Source organism: Pteropus alecto, unplaced genomic scaffold (assembly GCF_000325575.1).
Source record: "Pteropus alecto unplaced genomic scaffold, ASM32557v1 scaffold202, whole genome shotgun sequence".
NCBI classification, from domain to species: domain Eukaryota; kingdom Metazoa; phylum Chordata; class Mammalia; order Chiroptera; family Pteropodidae; genus Pteropus; species Pteropus alecto.
Genome location: NW_006432451.1, coordinates 2,642,826 through 2,668,390, shown reverse-complemented (window position 1 = coordinate 2,668,390; position 25,565 = coordinate 2,642,826). Strand labels below are relative to the sequence as shown.

Genomic DNA, 25,565 nt, shown 5'->3' with positions numbered 1-25,565 from the left:
TCCAAAGTCAGGGTAGCTCGCTTTTTCCCTCAGCATGCTGCCTCTGGCAGCCCAGGAGGCCAGACAGAACACAGCTGGGGCTCTAGCTCTCTGGGGCTTGGTTCCCCAGCTGCCTTGCTGGGAGAAGGGCCACCGAGCCCTGCAAGAGCAACAGGCCAGTTCCCGCCAGCCAGGGCAGCCCTCACGAGCAGGCAGGTGGAGCTCTTGCTCCGCGCCTTGGCTCCTCTGCGGTCTGTAGCCGTTTGCATTTCCTGAAACCGGATCTGGGTGTCAGCCGCCCCTGGGCCGGGCGGGCGCCTCAGCCATGGCCCTGCGCAAGGAGCTGCTTAAGTCCATCTGGTATGCTTTCACCGCGCTGGACGTGGAGAAGAGCGGCAAGGTCTCCAAGTCCCAGCTCAAGGTGAGGGGCACCCGGGGCCCAGGGGAGGCTGGCAGACACATTTCATCAGCCCCTACCGCCTGGGAGCCAGACATGAACACTGCTGCTCCTGAGGCACCCAGCCATTCAGAGGCCCAGGCCTGGGGTGGGGGCTGGTACTGGGGCAACGTGGCCTAGTGGAGGCTGCTGCCCACCGTCCAGAGACCAGGGAGATACGTGCAGAGACTTTACCCAGAACCCTGCTCTTCAACTGTCGGGAGGGTGGAGGTGGCATCATGGGGTTCTGAGGGACATGGGCCAGGCAACATCCCAGACTCCATGTGATGAGCACACATCTCTCCAGAGTCAAGCTTGGGCACGTACCCCGCTCCTTCCTGCCTCTTCTGGCTTTGAAGAAAGACAGTTAGTTAGTATTTGTCAGTCACTTCCTCCCGGAGCTGAGAGAGGCTTCAAGAGCCTCTCCCAGTCCAAACCAGGCTGGCTTGGCCACTCCTGGCAGAACAGCACCTTTGAGCCCCGCTTCCCAAGTGGGACAGAGCTGGGAAGGGGCAAGGACTAAGGACCCCTTTATACTGCTGCCCAGCTTTCCCTTCCCCTCTCCCCACATAACCAGGTTGGGAAATTGTTATCTTAGGCCTTGAGACCTCAGGTAGGGAGGGGTGGAAACTGAGCCTAGGAAGAACCCCCATCAGTGATTGCCTAAAGTTCGTTACTTGACCCTGGAGAATTCCTGGTAAGCCAAAAAGTTTCTTTCCTTCCTTTCTCCAGTCCTGGGTTAGTGCTGCCTTCTCCACCCTAGTTAGTGGGGAAAGAAGCAAGGCCCTAAGCCATTGGAACCAGGGAACACTGAGAGACAGGAGCAAGGTAGACCTCAGCTCTCTAGGACCTGCCTTAGGGGTTTATTCTTTTGCTCTACAAATATTTATTAAGCACCTACTACATGACTCGCTCGAGGCTAAGGCCCTAGATTCCTGGTGTCTCGACCAGGGCACCCCCAAAGGAGGGGTACAGTCTCAAGGAAACCTCCATTCTTAATGACCAAAGTAGGAGGTGCTTGAAAACCTGAGAGAGATGAATGGAATAGGATAGATGTTATCCCCCATCCCCATTACAATGCCATGCTTTGCTGAACTTGAAGGCAGTGAAAATGAGTGTTCCAAACTGGTCCTATCCCATAATCGTTGCTTTAGCCAGACTTATGAGCTATGATTTTTGACTTCCCCAGGGAACAGAGTCCATTACCATCTTTGATCATCTGGGAAAGCATCCCAACAGGCAGATTCTTCTTATATTCTACTTAAATCCTTTTATTGCAGATCATGTCATCTAGTGGGGTCTTCAGTATAGACAGAAGAAAAGCAGATGGTCCAAAACCCATCCCTGCAGAAACTCCATGCCCTACATCCACCACCCACTCTGACCCTTTACTATCTCACAGGAGCCATCCCAATCCCCATAATTTGTTGTCTCCAAGGTACCATTTTCTACTTCATTACCTGTGGCCCCTGTGACTTCTCCAAGCTCTGTATGCCCCTCACATATTGAGAGTACAGCCCTCAGGTTCTTCCTCTTTTTCTGGTGCCATCAGCCAGTAAGGCTTCCTAGCTTGAGCTTCTAACTGGGCTGATGCCTACTCCACACCCTCACAGGTTGAGTATTTGCAGGGAAGATTCTGTGGGGAGCTTGCATACTTTAACTGTTTACTGCCTGCACCACATCACAGCTCACACAGCCCATGGCCAGCAGCCTCTTTGGTCACACAGGGTTGATGGTAGATTTCTCCCTCCACTCGACAGAAAACTGGTTCACTCTGGGGAGCTGAGCTAGCAGTGAGAGTGTCGGGGGTGGTGGGTGGGAAGAAGGATAGGGCCAGTGTCATCAGAGGGAAGCGTAGGGAAGGCAATTCAACCCCAAGCCCGTGATGGTAGAACTGGGAATGGGAGGAAGTAGTGATGGTATCAGGGGTGGGGATGCCAGAAAAGCAGAGTAGCAATAGAGAAGTGGTCAGAAGGCAGAGGAAGAAGCGGGTGAAAGAGATGTACCAGCGGGTCCCACCTGCTCCCCTGAAAAGACAGGGAGAAGGGAAAAGATGCTGGAGTTAGTCTTTCCTTACTAAAACTGTCCCTGGCCTTGGGGTCCTTAGTTGGAACCAGACAGGAGACCTGCATTAGCCAGAGCAAGCTATGTCTAAGACAGTCGCCACTTCTCCCCTGATGTGTTGGTAGAAGGGCTGCCACTGGCTGACCTGGGTAAAGCCATGAGGAGGCCAGAGGGAGGAGGAAGAACAGGAAGTCCTCTGAGAAGCCCAAGGAGTCGAGGTGGTTTTCTCTGGAGAAGAGAAGTCTCTGGGAAGAGATCAAATAAGTTTTTTTCTCTTTGAATTCTTGTAGAAAGTACAATGACCTTTGTCTAGGTGGGCTGAGACACTAAAATGACACTTCTGCCCAGAATGAATTTATGTTGAACACAAAATTTCTCAGGAGTTGACTGAGTTTTTGCAGGGTCCCCAGAACCTCCTTCTCTGAAGAACTTTAGGAGCCAGTGGTTCCGACAGAGGGCTGCAGGAAGGGGAGCCTTGGGAATGCTGGGTTTCCAAATGGCCCTACCTACTTCCCTAGGGGAGCAGCTTTGGTTTTAGGCCTAGTAGGGGATCAGCTGAGAATTTAGCTTCCTTCCCCAAATACCAGGCCTGGGGTGAGGGGCCTGGGATTGGAGATGTGTGTGGAGCAATGTGTCTCCAGCTGGATGAGAATTTTAGGAGGTAGCAGGCCTACCACTTCCCCTTGACTGACAGGAGCTGGGAAGGCAGAGAGAGAGGGCAAATTGGGACCTTCCCTCCTTGGCTCTGTCATGTCCCCCAGGCCCCTGAGCGTCCAGTAGGCACTCAGGGCAGTCCTAGGGCCCAGGGAGGGCCACCAGCCTACCAAGAAGCTCTAATGAGCTTCAGGCTCTACATCCTCTGGAGCGGCAGAACAATCACTTTGGTAGAGGGGAAATTAAGAACATTTGCTGGCTGGTCTCCTTGGGCTAGGATGAGGAAGAGGGGGAGGATGATTTAATAATGTGCAGAGCACTTGACTCAAAGCCACATAGGTTTAGACCTATATAGCTCCCCAGCTGGGTGACCTTGGGCAAGCTGCCACCCATCTCTGAACATTCAGTTTCTCATCTGTAAAGCTCGAGGGTTAAGCCGGGGATCACTAAGTTATCCAGCTAACCTACGAAAATAAATTTTAATCAAGTATATCAAGAAGGTGAAACTGAGCCTTGATGCAGGCTCCCTTTTCCGTTTCTGAGCCTCTGTATTTCCTTTGATGCCCACACCCAACCCCTTCAGCCCCTTTTGCTCTCGGCAGGCACACAGCAGAGGGTCCCACCTTTTAAAATTCCAGGTAGTTAAGCTTTAATACCCACTGGTTGAGAAAAATACATTTAGTAACTCTTAAAAGGATCTGTATAATTTTTAAAGAATCACTTAGCACCCAGATATGTTTAAAGACTATAGGCCATGTAGTAGAGAGAGATTATTGATTCTCTCTGCAGTCATTGCTTGGTGCTTTTACGGATTCTCAAACCCCCTGTATCTGCATCTACTCCTGAAGGCTGGAAACTACAGAACCGTGGGTATGGCACCAGCTCCTATCTCTTGCACTTGAGCTTTTAGAGAACTCCAGACCTCTGAAGGAGAACCATTCACCCACATGCCTCCAGAGGTAGAAACAACAAATAAATGAAGCCTCTTTAAGGTCAATGGCTGCCAACCCAGAGGTCAGGGGCTGCATGGGTGGGTGGGGGAGCCTGTGGGAGTTCTCTCAGAGGAAGGCCGATTGGCAGCTTGTGAAAACTAGACACCTGGACCCCACCCCTGGAAACTCTGAGTCAGTAGATCGGGGCGGGCCCCAGCATATTGCAGTTTCACCAGCTCCCCAGGTGATTCCGATGCTCAGCCAAAACCAATGTAGCATAGAGCTTTAGAGCAGGTCTTTAGAGTCCCTAAGCAAGACACTTCACTTCTCTGTGCTTTGATTTCCTCCTGTGTAAAATGAGGATAATGAGAGTCCCTGCCTCCAGGGCAGAGGATTGATTGATATCAGCAGGTGCGGTCCTACCCACACACGCTAGCCTCCACCCCTACCATTTCCTTTCCAGCTTGACCCTCCTCTGGTCACACCCACTCCCCGCCCCGCCCCCACCCAAACCCAGGCACAGGAAGCCTGGCGGTCTGATGTCTGCTAATTTCTCAGGGGAGAGTCCCTGAGCCCTGAGTGTCCAGAGCCTTTAATTCCTCCTCATCCTGACACCTGACAGCTCACAGAGACTCGCAGGGGTCAGAGCCTCTGCCTTGGGCTCCCCAGATCCACTAGCAAAAGGTACAGGTGAGGAAGGTAGGTCTTAGAGGACAGTGTAGGCAAATGAACCAAGGAGAGAAATAGCTCAAATAACTGTGTGCTGCTGTGTGGCAGGTTCTATGCTGGGGTGGGAGGGCATTTGTATATTATTTTTTAAAGATACAAAAATAGGCCCAGTGAGGTTAATTTGCTCAGAGAGCTTCAATCCATGACTTTTGTATCTTTCCTACTTCTCCCCATGAAGCGTTTAAGTTCATTCAACAGATTTATTAAGTGTTCATTATGTACCCGGCCCAGTGATAACAGCAGTGAATAAAACACAAAAATCCCCACCCTTGTGGTGCTAACATTGCAGTCAGGGAATACAGATGATAAATGAAATAAGTAAAAATATCTCATGTGATGGAAGATGATACATGACATGGAGGAAAACAAAGCAGAAGTGATATGGAGAGTGAGGGTTAGAGAGAATGGGGTTATAGATTTAAATAAGGTGATCAGAGAAGCAGCTCTCCCTGAGAAGGTGACATCTAGGTAAAGACTGGAAGGAGGGGGTGGGGGGTGAGCCATGCCATGACCTGAGAGAAGAATGTTCTAGGCTGAAGGAATAGTAAGTACAAAGTCCCTGAGGCAAGAATGTGCCTGGCCTGTCTGAAGAATGTCAAGGGGGCCAGAGCAGCTGGAGAGAAGTGAGCCAGAGGGATGGAGTCAGCAGGCCAGGTCACAGGAGGCCTGAGGCCTCTGGAAGAACTTGAGAAAATCTCGGAGAACAGTGGGAAACCATTGGACCATTTCAGTTAGACCTGAGTCGGTCAAAAACATTCGGTATGTGGGGGACTTGTACTGAGCCTGGAGTGAAGGTTGCAATTAGAGTCCTTGCTGCCCTCAGGAATGTAGAACACCCAGCAGTGCTCACACAAAAAGGGAACAGCAAATGAATGTTATTACAGAGCAATTTAATGACAAGGTATATTAATAACAGTGGTTAATAACACTCTTTGTCTTTTATCTATAGTTTTAAATTTTTGTCATAAAAACAATATATGCTCCTGGTTTAAAAAAATTAATACAGAAGAATATAATTTTTCAAAAGATGAAATTCATTATAAAAGCAAAACATGTTACTGGTCAATAAAATTCAAAGACTAACGTTAAAGATGAAAAATTCCCTTTCTGAGGAGGGGTGGTGAGGCGATAGCTGATAACAGTTTGCTGAGTCTTCCAGATTTTTTCTATATACAAATAAGGTTGAACAATATGAAATTGCTGACATTTGATTGTTTTCACCTACTAAAATAGCATTTTGACCTGGTTCGACCTAATCTTTGCACACATATTTATTTTACAATCATTTCATCCTACATCTTGCTTTATTCACCTGCCAGTATATTATGTATATCTTTCTATGTCTATTTATACAAATATAATAAAAACAGTTCACAATTTTTGTTAAGCAATGCACTAAGCGCCATGTGCTGTGCTAAGCTCTTCATTCTAAAAATCTCTATGGAGCAAGCCCTTCATTATCCTCACGGAGGAGACTAAGGTCTTGAAGAAGTTAAATTACTTGCCCATGAGCACACGTATGGCAGAAGTAAATTACTTGCCCATGAGCACACGTATGACAGAAGTAAAATCTTTCCAACCATACACAGGTCTATGATACACTGTATGTGTCCCCTGTCGAAGGAGCCTCAGGCTTTCTCCAGCCCTTCATGTCATAAATAATCTTCAGTGAAAATTCTTGTACTGTTGCTCTGTCCCTTGAGCATCTGTAAGTTGGATGATTAGAAATGCTGGGCTCGTGCTCAATTTTAAGTTTGATAGATTCTTGCCCTCCAGAAAGACTACCAATTCACACCTCACCAGTAAGGCATTCAAGTTCCCATTTCTCCGCGACCTCCTTAGGATTTGATATTACCAGTCTTCTGCATCTATGTTAAATTATTGGGTAAAAAAATTGTACTTTCTATGTAGGAAGGAAACTAACATTTCCCCTGCGCAGACCTAAGTCTGGCACTCCATGTATATCATCTCATTCCATCTTCACAGCCCCTCTGCATGGCAGGTATTATCCCATTTTACCGACAACAAAACTGAGGCTCAGAGGGTGAAGGAGTTTATCCAAGGCCCCCAAAACTAGAAGATGAAGGTCCTTGATCTTCCCTCAACCCACCCCCACTGGAGTGTAGCCCTTTGATTGGGCTATGCAGGAAGCTTCCTCAAAGAGGTACTTTAAGAGTCTTGAAGGAAGATAGGGATGAGGGTAGTTTGAAAAGAGGCTGAGAGGCAACAGGTGGAAGTATGTAAAACTCTTAGAACACCTGTCACTTCAGAAGTGAATATTTCACCCTGGATTATAAGTGCTAAGCATTGAGCCAGTGGCACCTCTCAGATGGGGATTGGTATCTTATGATCACAGACGTATTAGGTCTTTTCTGGATATAACTGATAGAAACCAAACTCAAAATAACTTAAGAGAGATGTTTTTTATTGGTTCACATAACCAAAACTCCAAGCATACCATTGGCCTCAGACATGGCTGGATCCAGATTCTCAAATGATGATGCTCTTTATCCCTTGACTCCACTTTTTTCACTGATGACACTTTTTTTAAGCAGGCATTTCCCATACAGGGACAAAGATGTCAGATGCATCTGTCTTTTAATAACTTAACAATCCCATGGAAAGAGTATACCTTTTTACCACTAGAGCAGCAGTCCCCAACCTTTTTGGCACCAGGGACCCATGCTCCTATGAGAATCTAATACCTGATGATCTGAGGTGGAGCTGAGGCAATGATGCTAGTGCTGGGGAGTGGCTGCAAATATAGAGGAAGCTTCGCTCAATGGCCGGCTGCTCACCTCCTGCTATGTGGCCCAGTTCCCCAGCACTAGAGGAAGCAAAAATCCTAGGGCTGATTCTCATTAGCCTAGATTTTGTCGTGTGCCCATCTCTGAACCAATCACTGTAATTATGATGTGCCCACCCTTGCAGACAGGTGGGGTAGGATTTCAAATGGTTAATACCACTGATATTGAGAATGGGGTAGAAGTACTTCTCAAAGGAAAATCAAATCTTCATTACCAAAATAAGGGAGTGGGGCAGAAGTCATCAGGAAGAAACTCAGATGTCCTCTAGAACAAGAGAAGGCAAAACCAAAGATGTCATATGAGATAATTTGAAGAGTGTGGGAAAGAGGGTTGCAGTGGGGATCAGGGATGGCTGCCAAGGGGGAAACTAGGAAAAAAAAAACACTCCCCTGCTGAGCCCCCCAACTTCTTACTTTGCCAAGTTGAACCTGAGGCCCAGGAGAACACTGGGGAGAAATCTCAATCCTTTCTCATTCTCCATTCACAAAAGAGAATAAAGAAATTAAGACTTGGCACACTTGTCACCTCTGAGACGATCTGCCTCAGAGGAACTGATTCCAAGGTGGTGGTGGTGGAATCATACCTTAAATACAGCATTTATCGACTGTGTTTTGTGTGCTGAAGAGGACAGAGGTGCTCTGGGACATAAAGATGAACAGAGACCTTGTCTCCAGAGTTCAAAGTCTGGTTGGGAAAAATGCTCAGGGTCAATATTCTATTAAGGAGGCAGCCTTCAGAACGAGGCACATCTAGTTCCAACCTCAGTTCTGCCATTTAGTCTTAATCTCTCCAATTCTTAGTATCTTCATCTGAAAAACAGGAATACTAATGTCTGTGTATCACAGTTGTGGAGATCAGGTATGGGGTATAGAAAGCACCTCATACAGTGGTTGGCTCATAGTATTTGTGCAGTTGTGACTAATCAACCATTCACATAGTGCTCTAACAGAATTACCCGAAGGCAATTTTATTTTTTCCTCATTTCCTTGTTCAAACTTCGACCTCTCTATTCTAATACTATGGGTTTGTTAACCATCCTATGTTTTCCCTCCACATTGTCATGGCTGCCATCTCTTCTAAGATTTGTCTTTCACATCCAATGGACCATTTTTAATGACCCTTTGAGCCCTCTCCAGCTCCCTTCCATCTTTAGAAGGGCAGTGATTGGAACAGCACACAGCCTTCCCAGAACAGACACACCTAGGTGGTAGGTATACCGCAGCCTGAACACTGAGTCTTTGATGGAAACAATGATAAATCTGGGGCTTCTTCCCTGGGATGATGGGCTGTCTCCCTGCAGACAGTCCAGCATTGTAGGACGTACTTGGGCTTTGGGATCTGCGGAGGTGTATTTGAATGCCAGGCTTTTGCTAACAGTGGGTCTTTGGGCAAGTTACTGAATCCTTTGAGCCTCAGTGTCATTGTCAGCAGAAAAAGGACACCCCTACTTAATAAAATGTCTAGGAGCACGGCTGCCTGGGTTCGAATCCCAGTCCTGCCACCTCTCTGACCTTGAGTGAGTTACTTAATGTCTCAAGGCCTAGCAGGGTGTATATCTCTAAAATAGGGTTGTTAACAGTTATTTTGGGGGTTCAGTATATTATATGTAAAGTGCTTAGCTCAGTTCTTGGTGCATAGTAAGTATATAAGTTTTAGTTGTTTTTTTATTGAGGCATAATTGACATATATTAGTTTCAGATGTGCAACATAATGATCCAACATTTGTATATACAGTAGACTCTTCAACAGCTTGTATTTGAACTGCGTGGGTCCACTCACACGTGGATCTTTTTTTTTCAACAATATACAGTTGGCCTTCCCTATCTGTGGGTTTTATATCTACAGATTCAACCAACAGCAGATCGAAAACAGATCCATGGTTGGGGATCTGCAAATGTGGAGGACTGACTGTATAGTGTTCTATGCCACTTTATGTAAGGGACTTTAGCATCTTCAGATTTCAGTGTCCTAGGGGGTCCTGGAACCAGTCCCCAATAGATACCGAAGGACTATTGTAGTTTTTTGGAGGAGTCAAAAGTTATCCACAGGTTTTTGACTATGCAGGGGTCATACTTCTAACCTCCTTGTTCAAGGGTCAATTTATTGCAAAAAGATTGCCACATAGATCTAGTTAAAATCTGTCACTATATACAGTTATAAAAAACGTTTTTTTCTTGTGATGAGAACTTTTAAGATCTACTCTTAGCAACTTTCAAATATGAAATATAGTATTATTAACTATAATCACCATGCTGTGCAACATATCCTCATGACTTATTTTATAACTGGAAGTTTGTACTTTTTGACCCCCTTCACCCACTGGCCCCCCAACCCCCGGCCTCCGGCAACCACCAGCCTGTTCTCTGAAACTATGAGGGTTTTGTTTTGTTTCATTTTATTTTTTAGATATTGCACACATAAGTGAGATTATACATATTTGTTTCTGTCTGACTTATTTCATTTAGCATAATGCCCTCAAAATCCATCCATGTCGTTGTAAATGGAAAGATCATTTTTTATGGGCGAATAATATTCCATTGTATATATACGTAAGTTTTAGTTCTGATTGAATTGAATAATGTATAGAGAGGATTTAGGCAGGATGGGGATGGGGTCAAAAGGAATGGTGGGGGCAGTCCTTTGGCCCAGTTTTGGTTGGGGTGCAGGAAGGCTAACTGCCACTCTGTCTCAGGTGCTGTCCCATAACCTGTACACGGTCCTGCACATCCCCCATGACCCCGTGGCTTTGGAGGAGCACTTCCGAGATGATGATGATGGCCCTGTTTCCAGCCAGGGATACATGCCCTACCTCAACAAGTACATCCTGGACAAGGTAGGACCCAACATCAGGGAGGCACCTCTAACCTCTCCCCACTTCCCAGCCTGGCCAGCACCCCAATACATTACCACTACAACTGCTCCCCGCTATAAACTCCCACAGCAAGTGCATCCCTGCTCTTCCATCTCCATCCTTCACATCATAGTCACTTGCCCCCTCCTTGCCCCACCTAACTCATCTTCAGTCTCTCTCATCTCTATCTCATGAAAGTTATGTTTCCATAACTTTCCACCCATCCCTGCCTAGGCCCACCTCCAGTCTCGAGCTGTAACCTTTACAAAGGGCTCTCCATCTTCCCCCTAGTGCTGTCCCCACCACACGCTGCTGCTCCCGGCTGTCACTGTCTTCTCGGGTTCTTCTTGACTGCCCACTCCCCGCCAGGCCCCCTGCGCTTCTCCTTCATTTTCCCTGGGCTGAGGGACTAGAGTTTCTGTTGGCAGGGGACTGGATAGGTGTGGTTATGTGTGGGGGGTGGGGGAGCATGAGTATGGGGCACGGTGGTTGGAGCCAGCTAGTTACCTGATTATCAGCTTAAAGATTCCTCAAGATAGAGCCTGGACTTGGCAGGGTGGGAAGCAGGGGAATAGATAACTCCAAGAAACAAGCTAAAGCCTAGTTTGGGGATAGAGCAGGGATGGGGCAGCCTTCTTGGCTGACTTGCAGGCCTGGTGGCAGGTGGAGGAGGGGGCTTTTGTTAAGGAACACTTTGATGAGCTGTGCTGGACCCTGACGGCCAAGAAGAACTACCGGGTGGATAACAACGGAAACAGCATGCTCTCCAATCAGGATGCCTTCCGCCTCTGGTGCCTTTTCAACTTCCTGTCTGAAGACAAGTACCCTCTGATCATGGTTCCTGATGAGGTGAGGGTGATAGCAGCCCCATGGACTGAATCACTTGGGGCCAGGCCTCAGCAAAAACATGAAGGAGGCCAAATTGCCTTTGGACTTTCCCATATTCTTTTCCTTCTTTGTCTTCCCATGTGGGTACCTGTCCACACCCAGCTGTCTCTAGGTGCCTAAATTGCCCATATCAATTGTGCCTTCTCCCAGGAAAATCAAAACTACACTTCAGAGCTCTACTGGCCCTCACAGTAGGAAAATAATCTACAAATTCTATTTACACAGAGGTGTAAATGCCTGATACGTTACTGGGCATTTAAAAACAAAAACACTTAAGATCAAATGGTAGAATTTTAGGCACCGTGGCAATCTGAGAAGGGTGCTATATGAGGGGAAGGAAGACCTTTCTGGGACATCTCTCTAATTACTCCAAGGTGAGCAACCAAGTTTGGTCTTGGTTCCAGATTTTCCTTTCCCATCTTCTACAGTAGAGGGGAGAGCCAGGGCAGACTCAGCTCAGGGCCCCAGAGAGGGAATCCTGGAAGTAGAGGCCTGGTATCCTACCCCTCCCTCCTCAACTCATTGGTGAAGCCAAGGCAGGTAGCCCCTTTTCCAGTCAACCTTCACCCTCTCTCTGTTCTCCACCTCTCTCTCCATTCATTCAGCCTTCTCTTGAACCATTAATCCTCTCTGTGAAGATGTCAGGGTGAATTTAGGTCTTTAGATTAGGGTATACAGGTGTGGGTCCTCTGTATTTACCAGAAGTACTGGCAGGTCTAATTGCATTCAGATTTGTATCCTTGCTTCTGTTTGTGGGAAGGGTGAGGGGAGCCACCTGAGCCCTGAACTGAATACCGCACCCCATTCCCAGCTGAGACCCAGTAGCTGCCAGAGTGAAAGTCCTGAAGAGTTTTCTGCTGGGGCAGAAAAGGGACATGTGTCCATCTATATGGACACCTAGGTGGGCACCCTTGTCAGATAGCTGCGAGTCAGGGCCAGGTGGCCTCTCAGAAGGCTGCTTGCTGCTGAGATCAACATGCAGTGTGAACACTCTGCAGCAGGATGTACCCCAACCACCACTTCCTGTTCCTCTGTAACAGATTTCCTGTCCCTGCCCTGCTTACCCCCACCCCCAATCCCCTTGCCCTCCCATAAGGGACGATCTCCAGGGTTGGGACTTAGAATAAGGACTCAAATGGGATTCAGGAGATCTGAATCAAGTGCTAGCTGCCACAAACTTTCTGTGTGATTTCGTCACTTCCCCCTTTGGGCCTCAGTTTGGTTTATTTTTGTTGTTTTGTTTTTAGGCGAGGCAACCCTTGGTTGACCTCACAGATTGCAAGGACCTTGTCAGCTTACAATCCCTTATTTTTTATTTTTAAACTCTTACAGCACCTGGTCTTCCTGGGTGGTCTCCCATCCAAGTACTAACCAGGCCTGACCCTGCTTAGCTTCTGAGATCAGATGGGATCGGGCTTGTTCAGGGTGGCATGGACGTAGACTGCCTCAGTTTTGTCATCGGCAAATTGAGGGTATTGAATGGAGGGCCCTTGCACCCCCTCTGATATTTTCTGATTTGCTGCCTCTGCCTGGCCTCCAGTCCTCAGCTCCCACCTTTACCCTGCCCTTAATTTAAGGAAGGAAGGAATGGGACTGGAAGCTGGGGAAGGAGAGAGGATACCTGAATTGGGGTTAAGGCTCCAGGATCCCCTCCCAAATCTCTACCTGGGGTCCACAAACATTTAGTCCTCTGCCCCCACCCCAAACCCCCTGCTTCTGATAAGCACGTCTACCCACGCTCTGGGTGCCAGATGGGAGCGCCCCCTGGTGCTGGTACTCTGCAACACTGCCTGCTACAATCACCAGGCCTTCCTTCTCCCCCTCCAGGTGGAATACCTGCTGAAGAAAGTACTCAGCAGCATGAGCTTGGAGCTGAACTTGGGTGAGCTGGAGGAGCTGCTGGCCCAGGAGGCCCAGGCAGCCCAGACCACTGGGGGTCTCAGTGTGTGGCAGTTCCTGGAGCTCTTCAACTCTGGCCGCTGTCTGCGAGGCGTGGGGCGGGACACTCTCAGCATGGCCATCCACGAGGTCTACCAGGAGCTCATCCAAGATGTCCTGAAGCAGGTCAGGCCAAGCTGGGAACTAAGGGAGGACCCCGAGGGGGGATGGGGGAGCAGTGAAGGCTGACTTTGCTCTGGCTGGCAGGGATACCTGTGGAAGCGAGGGCACCTAAGAAGGAACTGGACAGAACGCTGGTTCCAGCTGCAGCCCAGCTGCCTCTGCTATTTTGGGAGTGAAGAGTGCAAGGAGAAAAGGGGTACTATCCCACTGGACGCACAATGCTGTGTGGAGGTGAGGGGGACAGGTGAAGGGGTAGAACATATCTCAGGGCCCGGAAGGTCTCCAGTGTGGTGTGAGGACAAGGGGGTAAGGAATAGAGCAGATGGAGAAAAGCCACAGTGACAAATTTCTGCTTGGATGACTATAACCCAAATATACCTGGGTACCTCAAGGCCATTCTTATCCATGTCAGGACTTTTTCAAAAAGCCAAAATGCAAATCATATACTAAAGTCATTGGTAAATAATGTAGATTTTGCCGAAGATTTCCAAAGAGATGGCTTAGGTCTCACACTACACAGCAAAATTTTCTCAACATCCTCTTTAAAGGTCTTTCTCCTTCACCCAAATTCCATTCCCTTTGGCAACCTATACCTCCTTGTTCTTGCTCCACACCCCTCTCCTTTCCTCCTTCCCCTCTCTTTTCCTTCCTAGGCTCTGTCCATTATTATTTTTGAGGCTTAAAACAATAATTTTTAAAATTGTAGAGAAATTTATGTATAGTATGAAAATTGTCATTTTAACCATTTTAAGTGTACAATTCAGTAGCATTAAGTACATTCTCGATGTTGTGTAATCATCACCATTATCTATTTTCAAAACTTTTTCATCACCTCAAACAGAAACTCTGTATCCATTAACCAATAACTCATTCCCACTATCCCCCGCTCCTGACACTTTCTGTCTCTATGAATTTGCCTATTCTAGGTACCTCATGTAAGTGGAATTATACAATGTGGGCTTTTGTGTAGGCTTTTGGGCCTGGCTTATTTCAATTAGCATGTTTTCAAGGTTCATTTGTGTTGTGGCAGGGATCAGGACTTCATTCCTTTTTAACACTGAATAATATTCCATTTTATAGATACATCACAGTTTTGATTATCTGTTTATTTATTGATGGATATTGGGCTGTTTCTATCTTTTTGCTCTTGTGGGAAAATGCTGTTCTGGATACCCATTAACAAGATTCTGGGTGGACAAATGTTTTCAATTCTCTGGGTATATACCTAGGAGTAGAATTGCTGGATTATATGATAATTCTGTTTAACTTCTTAAGGAACAGTCAAACTGTTTTTTACATATTCTTACTGACCATGTATGAAGGTTCTAATTTTTCCACATCCTCATCAACGTTTATTTTACATTTTAAAAAAATTATTATAGCCATCTTAGGTTCTGTACATTTTTGTCAAATGAGAAAACAGGTGTCACGATGGAAAGAGCATAGATCTAGGCAAAAATCTCAGCTCCACCACTAACAGGCAGTGTGAATTGGGCAAGTTCCAAGAGCATTGATCTAGGCAAAAAGCTCCACCACTAACAGGCAGTGTGAATTGGGCAAGTTCCTGGACCTCTTAGAGCTTCAGTTTCTTTCTCTGTAAAGTGGAGCTAATAATGTCTGCCTGGCAAGGCTGCGTGGGAGGAGTGAATACACAAGAAGTTCAATATGTGGTAGCGATTATTTTCCACGAGAATGTAGCTTAGGGAAGGCAGGGATTTGGTCTGGTAGAAACACATCAGTATCCCAAATGCCTAAAACAATGAGTGGCACTCAGTAGAAATTCCAAAAGATCTGTGAAATGAATGTGCAAATGAATGGTCTGATAGTGAGGACCCCCTGTTACTGCAGGTGTTCAAGCATGATCTGCATAAACAGTGAGTAGACACTAGATGCTATGCCCTGTGGAGAGATACCAAGATGAAAAAGACCCCACCCCACCTCCAAAGAGCAAAGGCTACAAGAGTTGTGGGGACATAAGTACCCCCATAACCTTTAAGCCGGCCGCACAGGCTCCTGGCAGAATGGGAGGGATGCTCAGGGAAGACGGTCAGCCGGGACGTGCAGGGGCTGGAGCTGGAGCACCCCTGGGGCGGGACGGGTATGGCCCTGACCCCAGTGAAGCCAATCTGTCTGGGGGACCTTGCCCTCTCTCTCCCAGGTGCTCCCCGACCGGGAGGGGAAGCGCTGCATGTTCTGTGTTAAGACGGCCTCCCGCACGTACGAGATGAGCGCCTCAGACACTCGCCAGCGCCAGGAGTGGACGGCTGGTGAGTACTCACTTGGTGGCCTGGGTCTGACTGAGCCTCAGTTGCCTCATTTGCAAAAAGGGGGTGGTGACATTTTGTCCAGCAGGAGTCTGGAGACTGGACTCGAGCGACTCCTAAGGCCCCTTTCCGGCGGTGGGTTACCTCGAGGCACCCCCAACCCGGGACTAGCTCCCTGTTGACTCCCTCCCGCACCCTCCGCAGCCATCCAGACGGCGATCCGGCTGCAGGCCGAAGGGAAGGCGTCGCTGCACAAGGACCTGAAGCAGAAGCGGCGCGAGCAGCGGGAGCAGCGGGAGCGGCGCCGAGTAGCCAAGGAGGAGGAGCTGCTGCGGCTGCAGCAGTTGCAGGAAGAGAAGGAGCGAAAGCTACAGGAGCTGGAGCTGCTGCAGGAGGCGCAGCGGCAGGCCGAGCGTCTGCTGCAGGAGGAGGAGGAGCGGCGCCGCAGCCAGCACCGCGAGCTGCAGCAGGCGCTCGAGAGCCAATTGCGCGAGGCGGAGCAGGTGGGGTCCGCAGGGGCTGCAGAAGCCGGGAATGAGAGCCGAGGACCGGAGGCGGGGCCTGGGGCGGAGCCTGGACCGAGGGAGGAGCCTATGGGCTGAGGGAAGAGGCTGGGCTTGGAATGAGGGACTGTAGGGACAGAGGCTTTGGGCTTGAAAGATGGGGATGGGACGGAGCCTGTGGGATAAGGATGGAGAGTGCTGGACCCTGGCTGAGGAATGGCTTGAGGAGAGAGATGGTGTGGGGCGGGGCCCGAGCTGAGAGAAGGGTGGGGCTGGAGCCGAGTGTTAGGTGTAGATTGAGGACTGGTTCCAAGCCCTTGGCTGACGGCAGGGCTTGGACTGAGGAGCTGTTAAAGACCATGTGTTTAGGGGTGAGTTTGGATCAAGGTTGGACTAGGTTAGGCTAGACTTGAGTTCCGAGTTTACAGTGAAACCACTTTTGGGAATGCAGAATGGGAGGAAGGCGGGACGAATGTGGAGGAGAACTAGGCCTATAGAGGCAATTAGATTTAGGATTTAAGAGATCTAGAACTGGAGTCAGAGACAGGTGGATTCATTCCCAGCTCTACTTCTCAGGAGCTCTAGGATCTCAGGCAAGTTACTTAGCCTCTATGCCTCAATTACCTGCCTATCTGTGAGTGATACGTTGATGCTAACAGAACTCTGCTCATAGAAGTATGGTGAGGATCAAATGAGGAAACAGTTGTTACAAAAGTTATAATTATAGTCACTCCTTTCCTAGCACTAGCCTTAATTATAACACATTGTATTATAATGTATAATAATAATTATTAAGGCTGGTGCTAGGAAGGGAGTGATTTGAGCCCCTTTCTCCCATATAGCATCTGTTCACTGATCATTATCTGACCCAGCCGGGCTCTCAGAAAGGGGTGAGATCAAGAAACTCTGACATGAAGGAACTCCCCAGATTCTCACCTGGAGACAGCCAGTTTGGCTGGTCTAGCAAAACCCTAGGGAAAGGGCAGCAAACCTGCTGCCTCCCTCCCCTATGCCCACATTGAGCTGGCTCTTCCTCCCTCTGCAGGCCCGGGCCTCCATGCAGGCTGAGATGGAGCTGAAGAAGGAGGAGGCTGCCCGTCAGCGGCAGCGCATCAAGGAGCTGGAAGAGATGCAGGAGAGGCTTCAGGAGGCTCTGCAACTGGAGGTGAAAGCTCGACAGGATGAGGAGGCCGTGCGCCTAGCCCAGACCAGGTAGAACTGAGGGAACCCCTTCTGGTTTTCCTCCCTGACTCTCCTGCTGTCCCACTGGCTGAGCACCTGCCAGGTGCCTTGGCTGTAGAGATGACAGTGCATACCCGCAGACTGCTGGAGGAGGAAGAGGAGAAGCTGAAGCAGTTGCTGCAGCTGAAGGAGGAGCAGGAACGCTACATCGAGCGAGCACAGCAGGAGAAGCAAGAGCTGCAGCAGGAGATGGCACTGCAGAGCCGCTCCCTGCAGCAGGCCCAGCAGCAGCTGGAGGAGGTGCGGCTGAACCGGCAGAGGGCTGATGAGGACGTGGAGGTGAGACCCAGGGTGGGATAGGATGGAGGCTGGCGGAGTGAGTGCATTAACATGAAGTTCCGTGGCCTTTCCTCAAACCCTGGCTCTATCCTCCCCTGGCTGTGTGACCTCCAGTGAATTGCCCAACCTCTCTGAGCTTCAAGTCCCTCATCTGGAAAAGGGGACTGGTAATAGCATTGCAATGAAGATTAAATGAGATAATACATGATAGTATGTTATAAGGGCTGAAGAAACATTAGCTGCTATTTTTATCATTATTAATCTGGGAAAAATTTTTCCTCCTGCTCTTCCAAGCCTGTATTTTGCATCCACTCCTTGGAGCCCAAATCTCCACAGGAGAGGGTTTTTCTTTTTATGTTTTGTTTTCACTAATATTGTGTTATTTTGTTCTGTTGGCTTACATGGTCATTGTAAGAAGTTCAAACACAGAGATATATAACATAGAAAGGTAAAATTCCCCTATAAGCCCACCACCCCACTGCTAACAGCTGGGTGGACATTGGAGCAGAGGTTTTTGCATTAGTTCCTTGAGAGGTGGTGTGGAGCAGTGGTTTAGAGGTCAATACGTGCCCTTGGGCAAGTCACTTAACCTCTTTTGCACTTGTTTGTTGTTAACTTCTGTTCTGGAGGTTAAATAAGACAATATACTTAGCACATCTTAGCTGCTTAATAAATGGAAGCTATAATTATGATTATTTTTTGACTCTTTTGGGGGAGCCTGTGAGCGCCCTGAAATTGGATACCAACTCTGTATATATACATAACTCTTTGTGAACATAAATGAGGAGATGATCAGTAGCCTTTGTCAGATTTTAAGAGGCCTGTGAACCTGAAAAGATCAAGACATCCTGTCTTAGTATCTCTGGCCCACTCCCCACTGGCTCTGCCCCAACAGGCTGCCCGACGGAAGTTGCGCCAGGCCAGCACCAACGTGAAACACTGGAATGTCCAGATGAACCGGCTCATGCATCCAATTGAGCCTGGAGGTGAGAAAGGGTAGACCCTGGAGCTTTCCCTGGAGTGAGGAGGGAAAAGGGAGGGCAAAAGGGATACCTTCAGATTTACAGAGCCAGCATAGGACTGAAGGTCAGGAGGTTCTCCCCTTTCCCAAGGGCTGAGGCAAAGCCCCTCAACCTCTGCCCTTTGCATGCACCTTTCTCCTAACTCATGCCTGCTTGCCTTTTCTCTGCCAGACAAGCGTCCCACCACCAGCAGCTCCTTCACAGGCTTCCAGCCCCCTCTACTTGCCCGCCGTGACTCCTCCCTAAAGCGTCTGACCCGCTGGGGATCCCAGGGCAACAACACTCCCTCACTCAGCACCAGTGAACAGCAGAAGTCCCTCAATGGTGGGGATGAGGCTCCCATCTCGGCTTCTACCCCTCAGGAAGATAAACTGGACCCAGAACTAGAAAATTAGCATCTGCTAGTCGCTTCTCTCACCAACCTCAAGCCCACCAGGACCTGGCCACAGCTGGCCTGTGGGTGACACTGGCCCCTGCAAAAGAGGGAGCTGAGGTCCTGGTGCCAGGAGCAAAGGCTCTCCAACCATGAAACAGTCCAGAATGGAACCTAGTTCGTTTTTTGCATCAGCCCAAGGCCCCAGACCACTGAAGCTGCCTGGAATGTTGATCCTTAAGAACTTGACCCCTGTGCCTTAACCCCAAGGACCTTATTCCCTGGGCTGGAAAAGAATAAACAAGCAAGCCAGGGGCCATATGCCCCCCAACTGCCACTAAGTTATGGAGGCACATTTCCAAATAAAAACTGCTGTTGGAGTGAATTATTGATCAGGTCTGCTGTCCATCTCTCCTGCCATTTCTTCTCTTCGTCCTTCCCTCAAGTCCAGTTATCAGTTCCAGAAGGAATAAGGTATACAGTGCAGTGGCTAGGAAAACACACTCTGCCACTTACTAACTGGGTGATTTTTGCCAAGTTGCTGTAACCATCTGTGCTTCAGTTTCCATGTTAGTAAAATAGGGATAATAGTAGTACATAACTTTTTGTGTCATATGAGGATTAACTATTTCAATAGCGGATTACCCAAAAGGGTAAAATTCCTGGAACACTAAACAAAGCAACAGTTTGAAATGTTAGTATAGGACTGTGGATGCTGAGAAAGTGAATGGCTCAAAAACTAGACAACAAATTCTTTTTGTTTTCAAGTCAGGAGGTTTTTCAATTTTTATTTTCAAAATCTGGAAGGACTTAATTGCATTGTCAGCTAAAGAATCATTAACAATATTTTAAAAATAGATCTCTGTGGGTTTTTTTTTTTTTTTGCAAACGACCCAGAATTAGATGCCATTGCTATATCAAAACCCTAAATTCTCATCTACTTATCATGTGAACAATGTTTCTCAGCTTAAAAGTGAAAAAATAGGACTAGAATTAATGAAGTCTCATTCTAACAATAAGTAATATTCTACTATGAACATATGAACTACTTGGGAGAACAAACTAGCTATGGATTTCATTAAGAAATATATTTGAAATGTATTTTTATGTATGTTTAACATTTATAAAAATCATAATATTTATACTGTTTTGTTCAACTAGGTGTTGCTAATATTTGTAATGGTTATTCAAACCAGAAGAAAATTTCTCTCAGAGCTTTATAGTTACATGAAACCTTAAAAATTTTTAATTTCAATTTATATACAGATTTTGGTTGCAGAGATATATGATATGGCGATCAATAAAAGACTTTCAAGCATAAAAATATGTTATATTAAAATTAGATTGTCGAGGAGAAAGTAGAATAGAAATACCAGTACAAGGAGAAAAAGAGATAATGTAAATTTCTATTGCTAAAGAAAGGTTTGTTCATGTATTTTTAAAATGGATAATGGTGAACATCAGATCACTATGGGATCTGAGTCAATACATTTAAAAGGATAATATAGCAGTTTTATATTAAAATGTCAATATTTATTAAATAGAAGTTACATCCATCCTCTGCAACTACTGTTTTAAACTAATGATGGGAAATATTAGATTTCACCTTAAAAAAGTGAAGGAACTACGTAGTTCTCATATATTCTTTTGGGAATATAAGGGCAAAAATTTTTGAAGATACTACTATAAAGGACCTATAACTAGAAAGGCAGAATGACGCCTGACTATAGACATCCTTGGAAGCTAGGTAGAGTTTAGGTTTAAGGTGGCAAGCCAAACTCTAAGCCTCAGTTTCCTCCTCCATTCCAGGCTTTTGAATATTCTATGATGGGACACAGGGAGGCACAGATGGTTGAAGTGTATGATAGTGAAATAAAGATCACCCTGATGTCTGAATGCAATCCACACTGGGACTGTCAATCTTGGGGGCAGTACTAGGAGGCAGGAGAGGATATTTCTCAGTTTTTTAATTTCAGGATTAGAAAATAACTCTTCTGTCCTTTCCAACATCCTGGACAAAGCAGAGTATATACAATCTCTGATGTCCTCAGAGATACCCATAAACTTGAGGCCACCTGGAAAGCACAGCCATTCTGGTCCCAGGTCATCCCTCTGTGGCTTGTATGTGAGGAGGTGTGACTGGCTGGAGAGCAAGAGGCTTGTTTCAGACTTTTGCCAGGATATGCAAAAAGCCTCCTTCTTAAGCATAATGTCTGCCCAGCCCGAAGAGGTGCCAGCTGAAAGTTGCTTCTCTGGCCCCTGCCGTAGGTGAGAGGGGTTGGGAGAATGCCAAGGCTAAAGCTAAGGAAGCCTCCATCTACTGGTTAGAGCCTGAAATAGCTGTGGAGGGGATCAGAATCTACCCTTCTTACTCCACATTGTAAGATATCATTCAGTTATATTGTAATTGGGCATCAGAGCAGGTTTTCATAGCTGAGATCTCTGGCGGGTCTGGAAATTGTTGCAGAGTCTTGGTAGGGACCAACTTTTCCCACTTTAGGCTGTGCTTGTGGCAAATCCAGGCAAACTGAGGGTTCAGGAAAGCTGTAGTGGTCTGGATTTGTGATTCAAGTAACAGAAACTGATTTAAGTAAAAATGGAATTTATTGATAGAGTATAGAGAAACTCCTTAAATAATTGAGGGAATGAAAGAGCCAGTTTGGAGACTGTATAGTGAGGAACAATACCTCAAATCATGGCACACAACAGTTCTTATGAAGACACCCCAGCTGCTACCTCTGGTTATGGATGCTGCTGCTTCCATGGCGAATAACACCAGTGCTGGTTGCTGCTCTTACAACTGCTGCTTCTTACAACTGGAAATTATGTGGAGCTGCTGCTCTACCTGAAGGGATTATGTACGCTCCCCAGTTCTTCATCTTCTCAGCTTCCAGTGCATCTAATTGGGGAAGCCTTAGTCATGTGACTAAGCTCAAGCTGCAGAGGAGGCTGGAAGCTGTTAATTTTCAGCTTCTAAAGTGGAAGAAGAGTCTAAAGTGAGAGATTCCCCATATGGGAATGTGATTCAGAAGTTAAGTGGCCAAAACCAAGGAAAGCCATAAAACGGCACATTCTGAGGCCATCAATCTGGGTGGCAAAAGGCACCAGGATCATTTTATATGAGTAATGAGGGATGTTGTAGCTTGAAGAAGAAACAATGTAGGAAAATGGGGTCAAACTTCAGACAGGCCGTTATGCAGAAAACAATTTGACTTAGTTTACCTCCAAGGGCTGGAACTAAGACTATTGGGTAGGAGCAACAACAGGATAGATATTTTTGTTCAACATAAGGAAGACTTTTTTTTTGTTCTTAAAAAACAAATCATGTTTTCATTACGAACAAAAAAAAAACTATGCTCAGAATAAAAATATAGAAAGATAAAAACTCACAGAACCACAACCCAAACACAACTGCTGTTTCCTTCCAGTTTTTTCTATGCTAATTTTTGTTTTCTAAACAGTATACATATCTGTATATGCTATACATATCATTGCATTCCAAATATCAAATCATAACATTTTCCACTTTTTTACCAAATCTGTAGGCATCATTTTTAATAGCTGCATAATATTCCATCAGGAGCATACAGCAGAATTTATCTAAACACTTCTCTGTTGTTGGACAATTAGGTTATCTCCAATTCTTTTGTTATTGTTTTAAACAATATTGCAATGAATAATGGAATTGTTGGTCTAAACAATATATATTTATTAACTATATTATATTAAATATATCTATCCTTTTAGATATAAAAATGAAATTAGGTGAAAAATACAGTATCTTAATAGTGCTCCCAGAATTTCTTTTAGGGAGAGAGCTCTTTATTAGGGGAATAACCCTCTTAGGGGTAGAAAGGGAGATCTTTAGAGCATGAGTATTGACAGGGAATCCAGGAATGAAGAGATACAGCTAAGATGTTTCTTTCTGTCTGGAAAGCCAGAGGAATTTTTTTTTCTCCAAAGAGAGTGGGATAGAGGAGAGAATAGTGGGTCAGGGAGGAGAGGTAAGTGATTTGGAAAAAGGCCGAGCTCTAAGGGGTAAAGGGCCAGTTAGAAAACCTCAACTGGGAATATGAAAGGGACTTTAAAGAATGTCAACTGTGTGAGTTTAAACTCTTTGTAATGCATACTTGACTCTGCCCCAGGGCCCAGAGCATCATAATGATTTCTATACCCATGAATGTTTTGTGTAGGAAGTGGTGTGGGCAGTCCTCAGGAAGGGCAAAGTTTCATCTCTACATTTCTAAACTATGATCCTACAACAGCCCTGAAGAAGCAGGGACACAAAAGCAGAGAGATTTAAGATAATATTAATCCCCAGAAATTTGCAGAAATCTTAGGGAAGGTTTTGACCTTTTACTTTTGAATTACAAAAGTAATGCATATTCATTTTTAAAAGTAGAAAAAAAAAGAAACAAAAAGATAAAAAAATCATATCGTCCAGGTATCTGAGGGTGTGACCTGACAAGTGTGCATGAGAGGGGAGGGGTAATCTTTAAAAATGGTGGAGAGGAGGAAGTTACCCACTGATCCAGTGAGTCAAGTTTTGCTCATTGCCAGATGACAAACCCAGCTTCTTCCACCAGACTGCCTCTCAGATACTAGGTACCTTTTTGTGATATATCTGAAAGGACAGGTTGGGATAACAGATCCCTTCCAGGTCCTAAAGAACTGGCTTAAGAAAGCAAGAATAGAATTTCCTACAACAGGGAGGATGCTCCCCATTTTTAGGTGGGCAAACTTATTACATAAGTACATGGGAAGATAGGTAAGAAGTCCAAAACCATAAATTTCTAATTGCAGAAGCCTCTCGAGTGAAGAAAGTCCTTTTATTAAAATTACAAGCAGCACAGTCTCCTCCAGTGGAATCTGGAGTCTGAAAACTAGGGTTCTATTGCTTCTTACAGCAAGTCACGCATCTCCTCTTCACTGGAGGATGAGGAGACTGTACTAGATGTACTAATTCCCTTCCAGCTTTAAATTCCCTTTTGTGAGCCTTGCCAGACTTGCTTTACTGGCCCTAGCGTTCCCTCCTAGCTCCTCCCCTCAGCTGCCGCGCCGGGATCCTGCACCAGAGGGCGCCGCAGGCAGGCCTAGGGCAGCGTGCGGTGGGCGGAGTGGCAGAATCAGAGGCGTCCCCAGGAGGCGCGGTGATTGGCCGCGGCAGGGGCGGAAGGGGGCGGAGAGTTGGGGCGGGGTAAAGCCGTTTTGCGCGGTGACGTCACGCTGGCGGGGGCGGGGCGGGCCGCGCAGCGTGTGACGCCGCGGCTGCTGCGGAGCTGGGGATTAATGGGAAAAGTTTTGGCAGGAGCCGGAGGATCCTGTGGAGCCTGCGGGACGGCAGTGGTGGCGCGGGAGGCGGCCAGGACAGGTCTTCCCTGGTCAGGGAAAACAGGTAGGCAAGCAGCAAGGGGAAGCGGCGGGGCAGCAGAGGGAAGCGGCGGGACTGGGCTGAGACGGCCCATAGGGCCGGGGCGCAAGGCCCGGAGGGGAGTGGGGCGGTGGGGGAGCAGCAGGGGTCCGCGGACCGAGCAACTGTCGCTTCCAGACGCTCAGACCCCGGCCAGTCTGCAGTGGTCCGCTGCTCTCCTGGAGTCCGACCCCGCTGCCCCTGTGCCTCCCAGCCCTTTCAACCTTCATCGCTGTTTGAGCTCGAACCTCAGGTTTGCCCACCCGACTCTGTGACCCCATTTGGGCCTCGTGGCTCCGTCTCCTCTCACTTCTGTGTTCAGAGAGCCAGCTCTCAGGCTCGAGGTTCTTTCCCACTTCCCATCCTTGCCTCTCGCCTCTTCCCTTCATCTCTTCTTTGATGTCTCCAGATCCATTGCCCTCTACTCAGGGTCTCCTTGGGGATCTTCTCTCTTCCCCTCATTATCCTTGTCATGTGCCTTCGTCCTTCCTTGCCCTCTTAGTCTTTGCTCTCCTTTCCCATCCCTGTCCCCTCCTTTCCCCGTTGCCTGGCCCTCTCAGTGTTAGAGCTCCCCGTCATCTTCCTCGAGGTGTTACTAGGCTTTTGAGCCCCATGTCTGCAATCCTTGTTTACCTAAACCCCTCCTATCCTGGCTTCCCTCAGAGGCCCAGTTTTTGCCCCTCTGATTTCCTTTTTATCAGCCCTGCCCCCTGCATTCCTGTCATCCACCTCCTCTTCTCTCCCAGTTCTTTGCCTCTGTTTCAGGGAGAAGAATTAGCTCCACTGTGCTTTCCCTTGACCTGCATTGAGATATCCCTAGGGTGAGGGTGTTCAGCCCCTAATTGAAGTAAGAAGCTAAATGTCTGAGGTAAATAGCAGGTATGCCTGTGTTGGAGAACTTACTGAGGCGTTGCATCAGGGATGATGTCAAATTCGTAGACCATTCTTCTAATCTCAGCTTTAATACATCCCCTTTATGGGTCTGTTGACTTCCAGGAACCCTTGGGAAGAGACTGGCGGCTGATTTGGGTGTGTGCCAGGCATAGCTGGAGGCCTTATCCAACTCTTTCC

General features: G+C 47.2%; 2 protein-coding genes and 1 pseudogene across 6 annotated transcripts in view; 2 read left to right on the top strand and 1 right to left on the bottom strand.

Moving 5' to 3' along the window:
* Positions 1-268: 268 nt before the first annotated feature.
* DEF6 (DEF6, guanine nucleotide exchange factor) lies at positions 269-19,590 on the top strand. Of its 2 annotated transcripts, XM_006907338.2 has the most exons (11): positions 269-400; positions 10,294-10,434; positions 11,116-11,301; positions 13,168-13,404; positions 13,486-13,632; positions 15,560-15,668; positions 15,870-16,168; positions 17,214-17,380; positions 17,491-17,689; positions 18,585-18,675; positions 18,883-19,469. In XM_006907338.2, exons 1-11 carry the CDS (start codon positions 305-307, stop codon positions 19,104-19,106), a joined length of 1,896 nt encoding a protein of 631 aa, XP_006907400.1. In that variant the 5' UTR covers positions 269-304; the 3' UTR covers positions 19,107-19,469. The 2 variants fall into 2 exon arrangements, with proteins under 2 accessions (XP_006907400.1, XP_006907401.1); XM_006907339.3 differs by lacking the exon at positions 11,116-11,301 and having other exon boundaries at positions 18,883-19,590.
* Positions 12,664-12,782, bottom strand: LOC112476153 (annotated as a pseudogene).
* A 4,738-nt stretch (positions 19,591-24,328) lies between the features above and the next one.
* Positions 24,329-25,565, top strand: part of PPARD (peroxisome proliferator activated receptor delta) — a 72,303-nt gene continuing 71,066 nt past the window's right edge. For all 4 annotated transcript variants that reach the window (XM_015585915.2, XM_025043712.1, XM_015585914.2 and 1 more), the window contains exon 1: positions 24,329-24,479. The gene's annotated coding sequence lies outside the window, so the exon portion shown is untranslated. The remainder of the gene's footprint in view (positions 24,480-25,565) is intronic.

What these genes read in the sequence shown, in the direction of transcription:
- DEF6 (XM_006907338.2), top strand. Translation starts at nt 305, where the DNA reads ATGGCCCTGCGCAAGGAGCTGCTTAAGTCCATCTGGTATGCTTTCACC. An exon ending in ACAAGTACATCCTGGACAAG is followed by an intron (nt 10,435 to 11,115) that starts GTAGGACCCAAC and finishes GCCTGGTGGCAG; the next exon opens with GTGGAGGAGGGGGCTTTTGT. An exon ending in AATTGCGCGAGGCGGAGCAG is followed by an intron (nt 16,169 to 17,213) that starts GTGGGGTCCGCA and finishes CTCCCTCTGCAG; the next exon opens with GCCCGGGCCTCCATGCAGGC.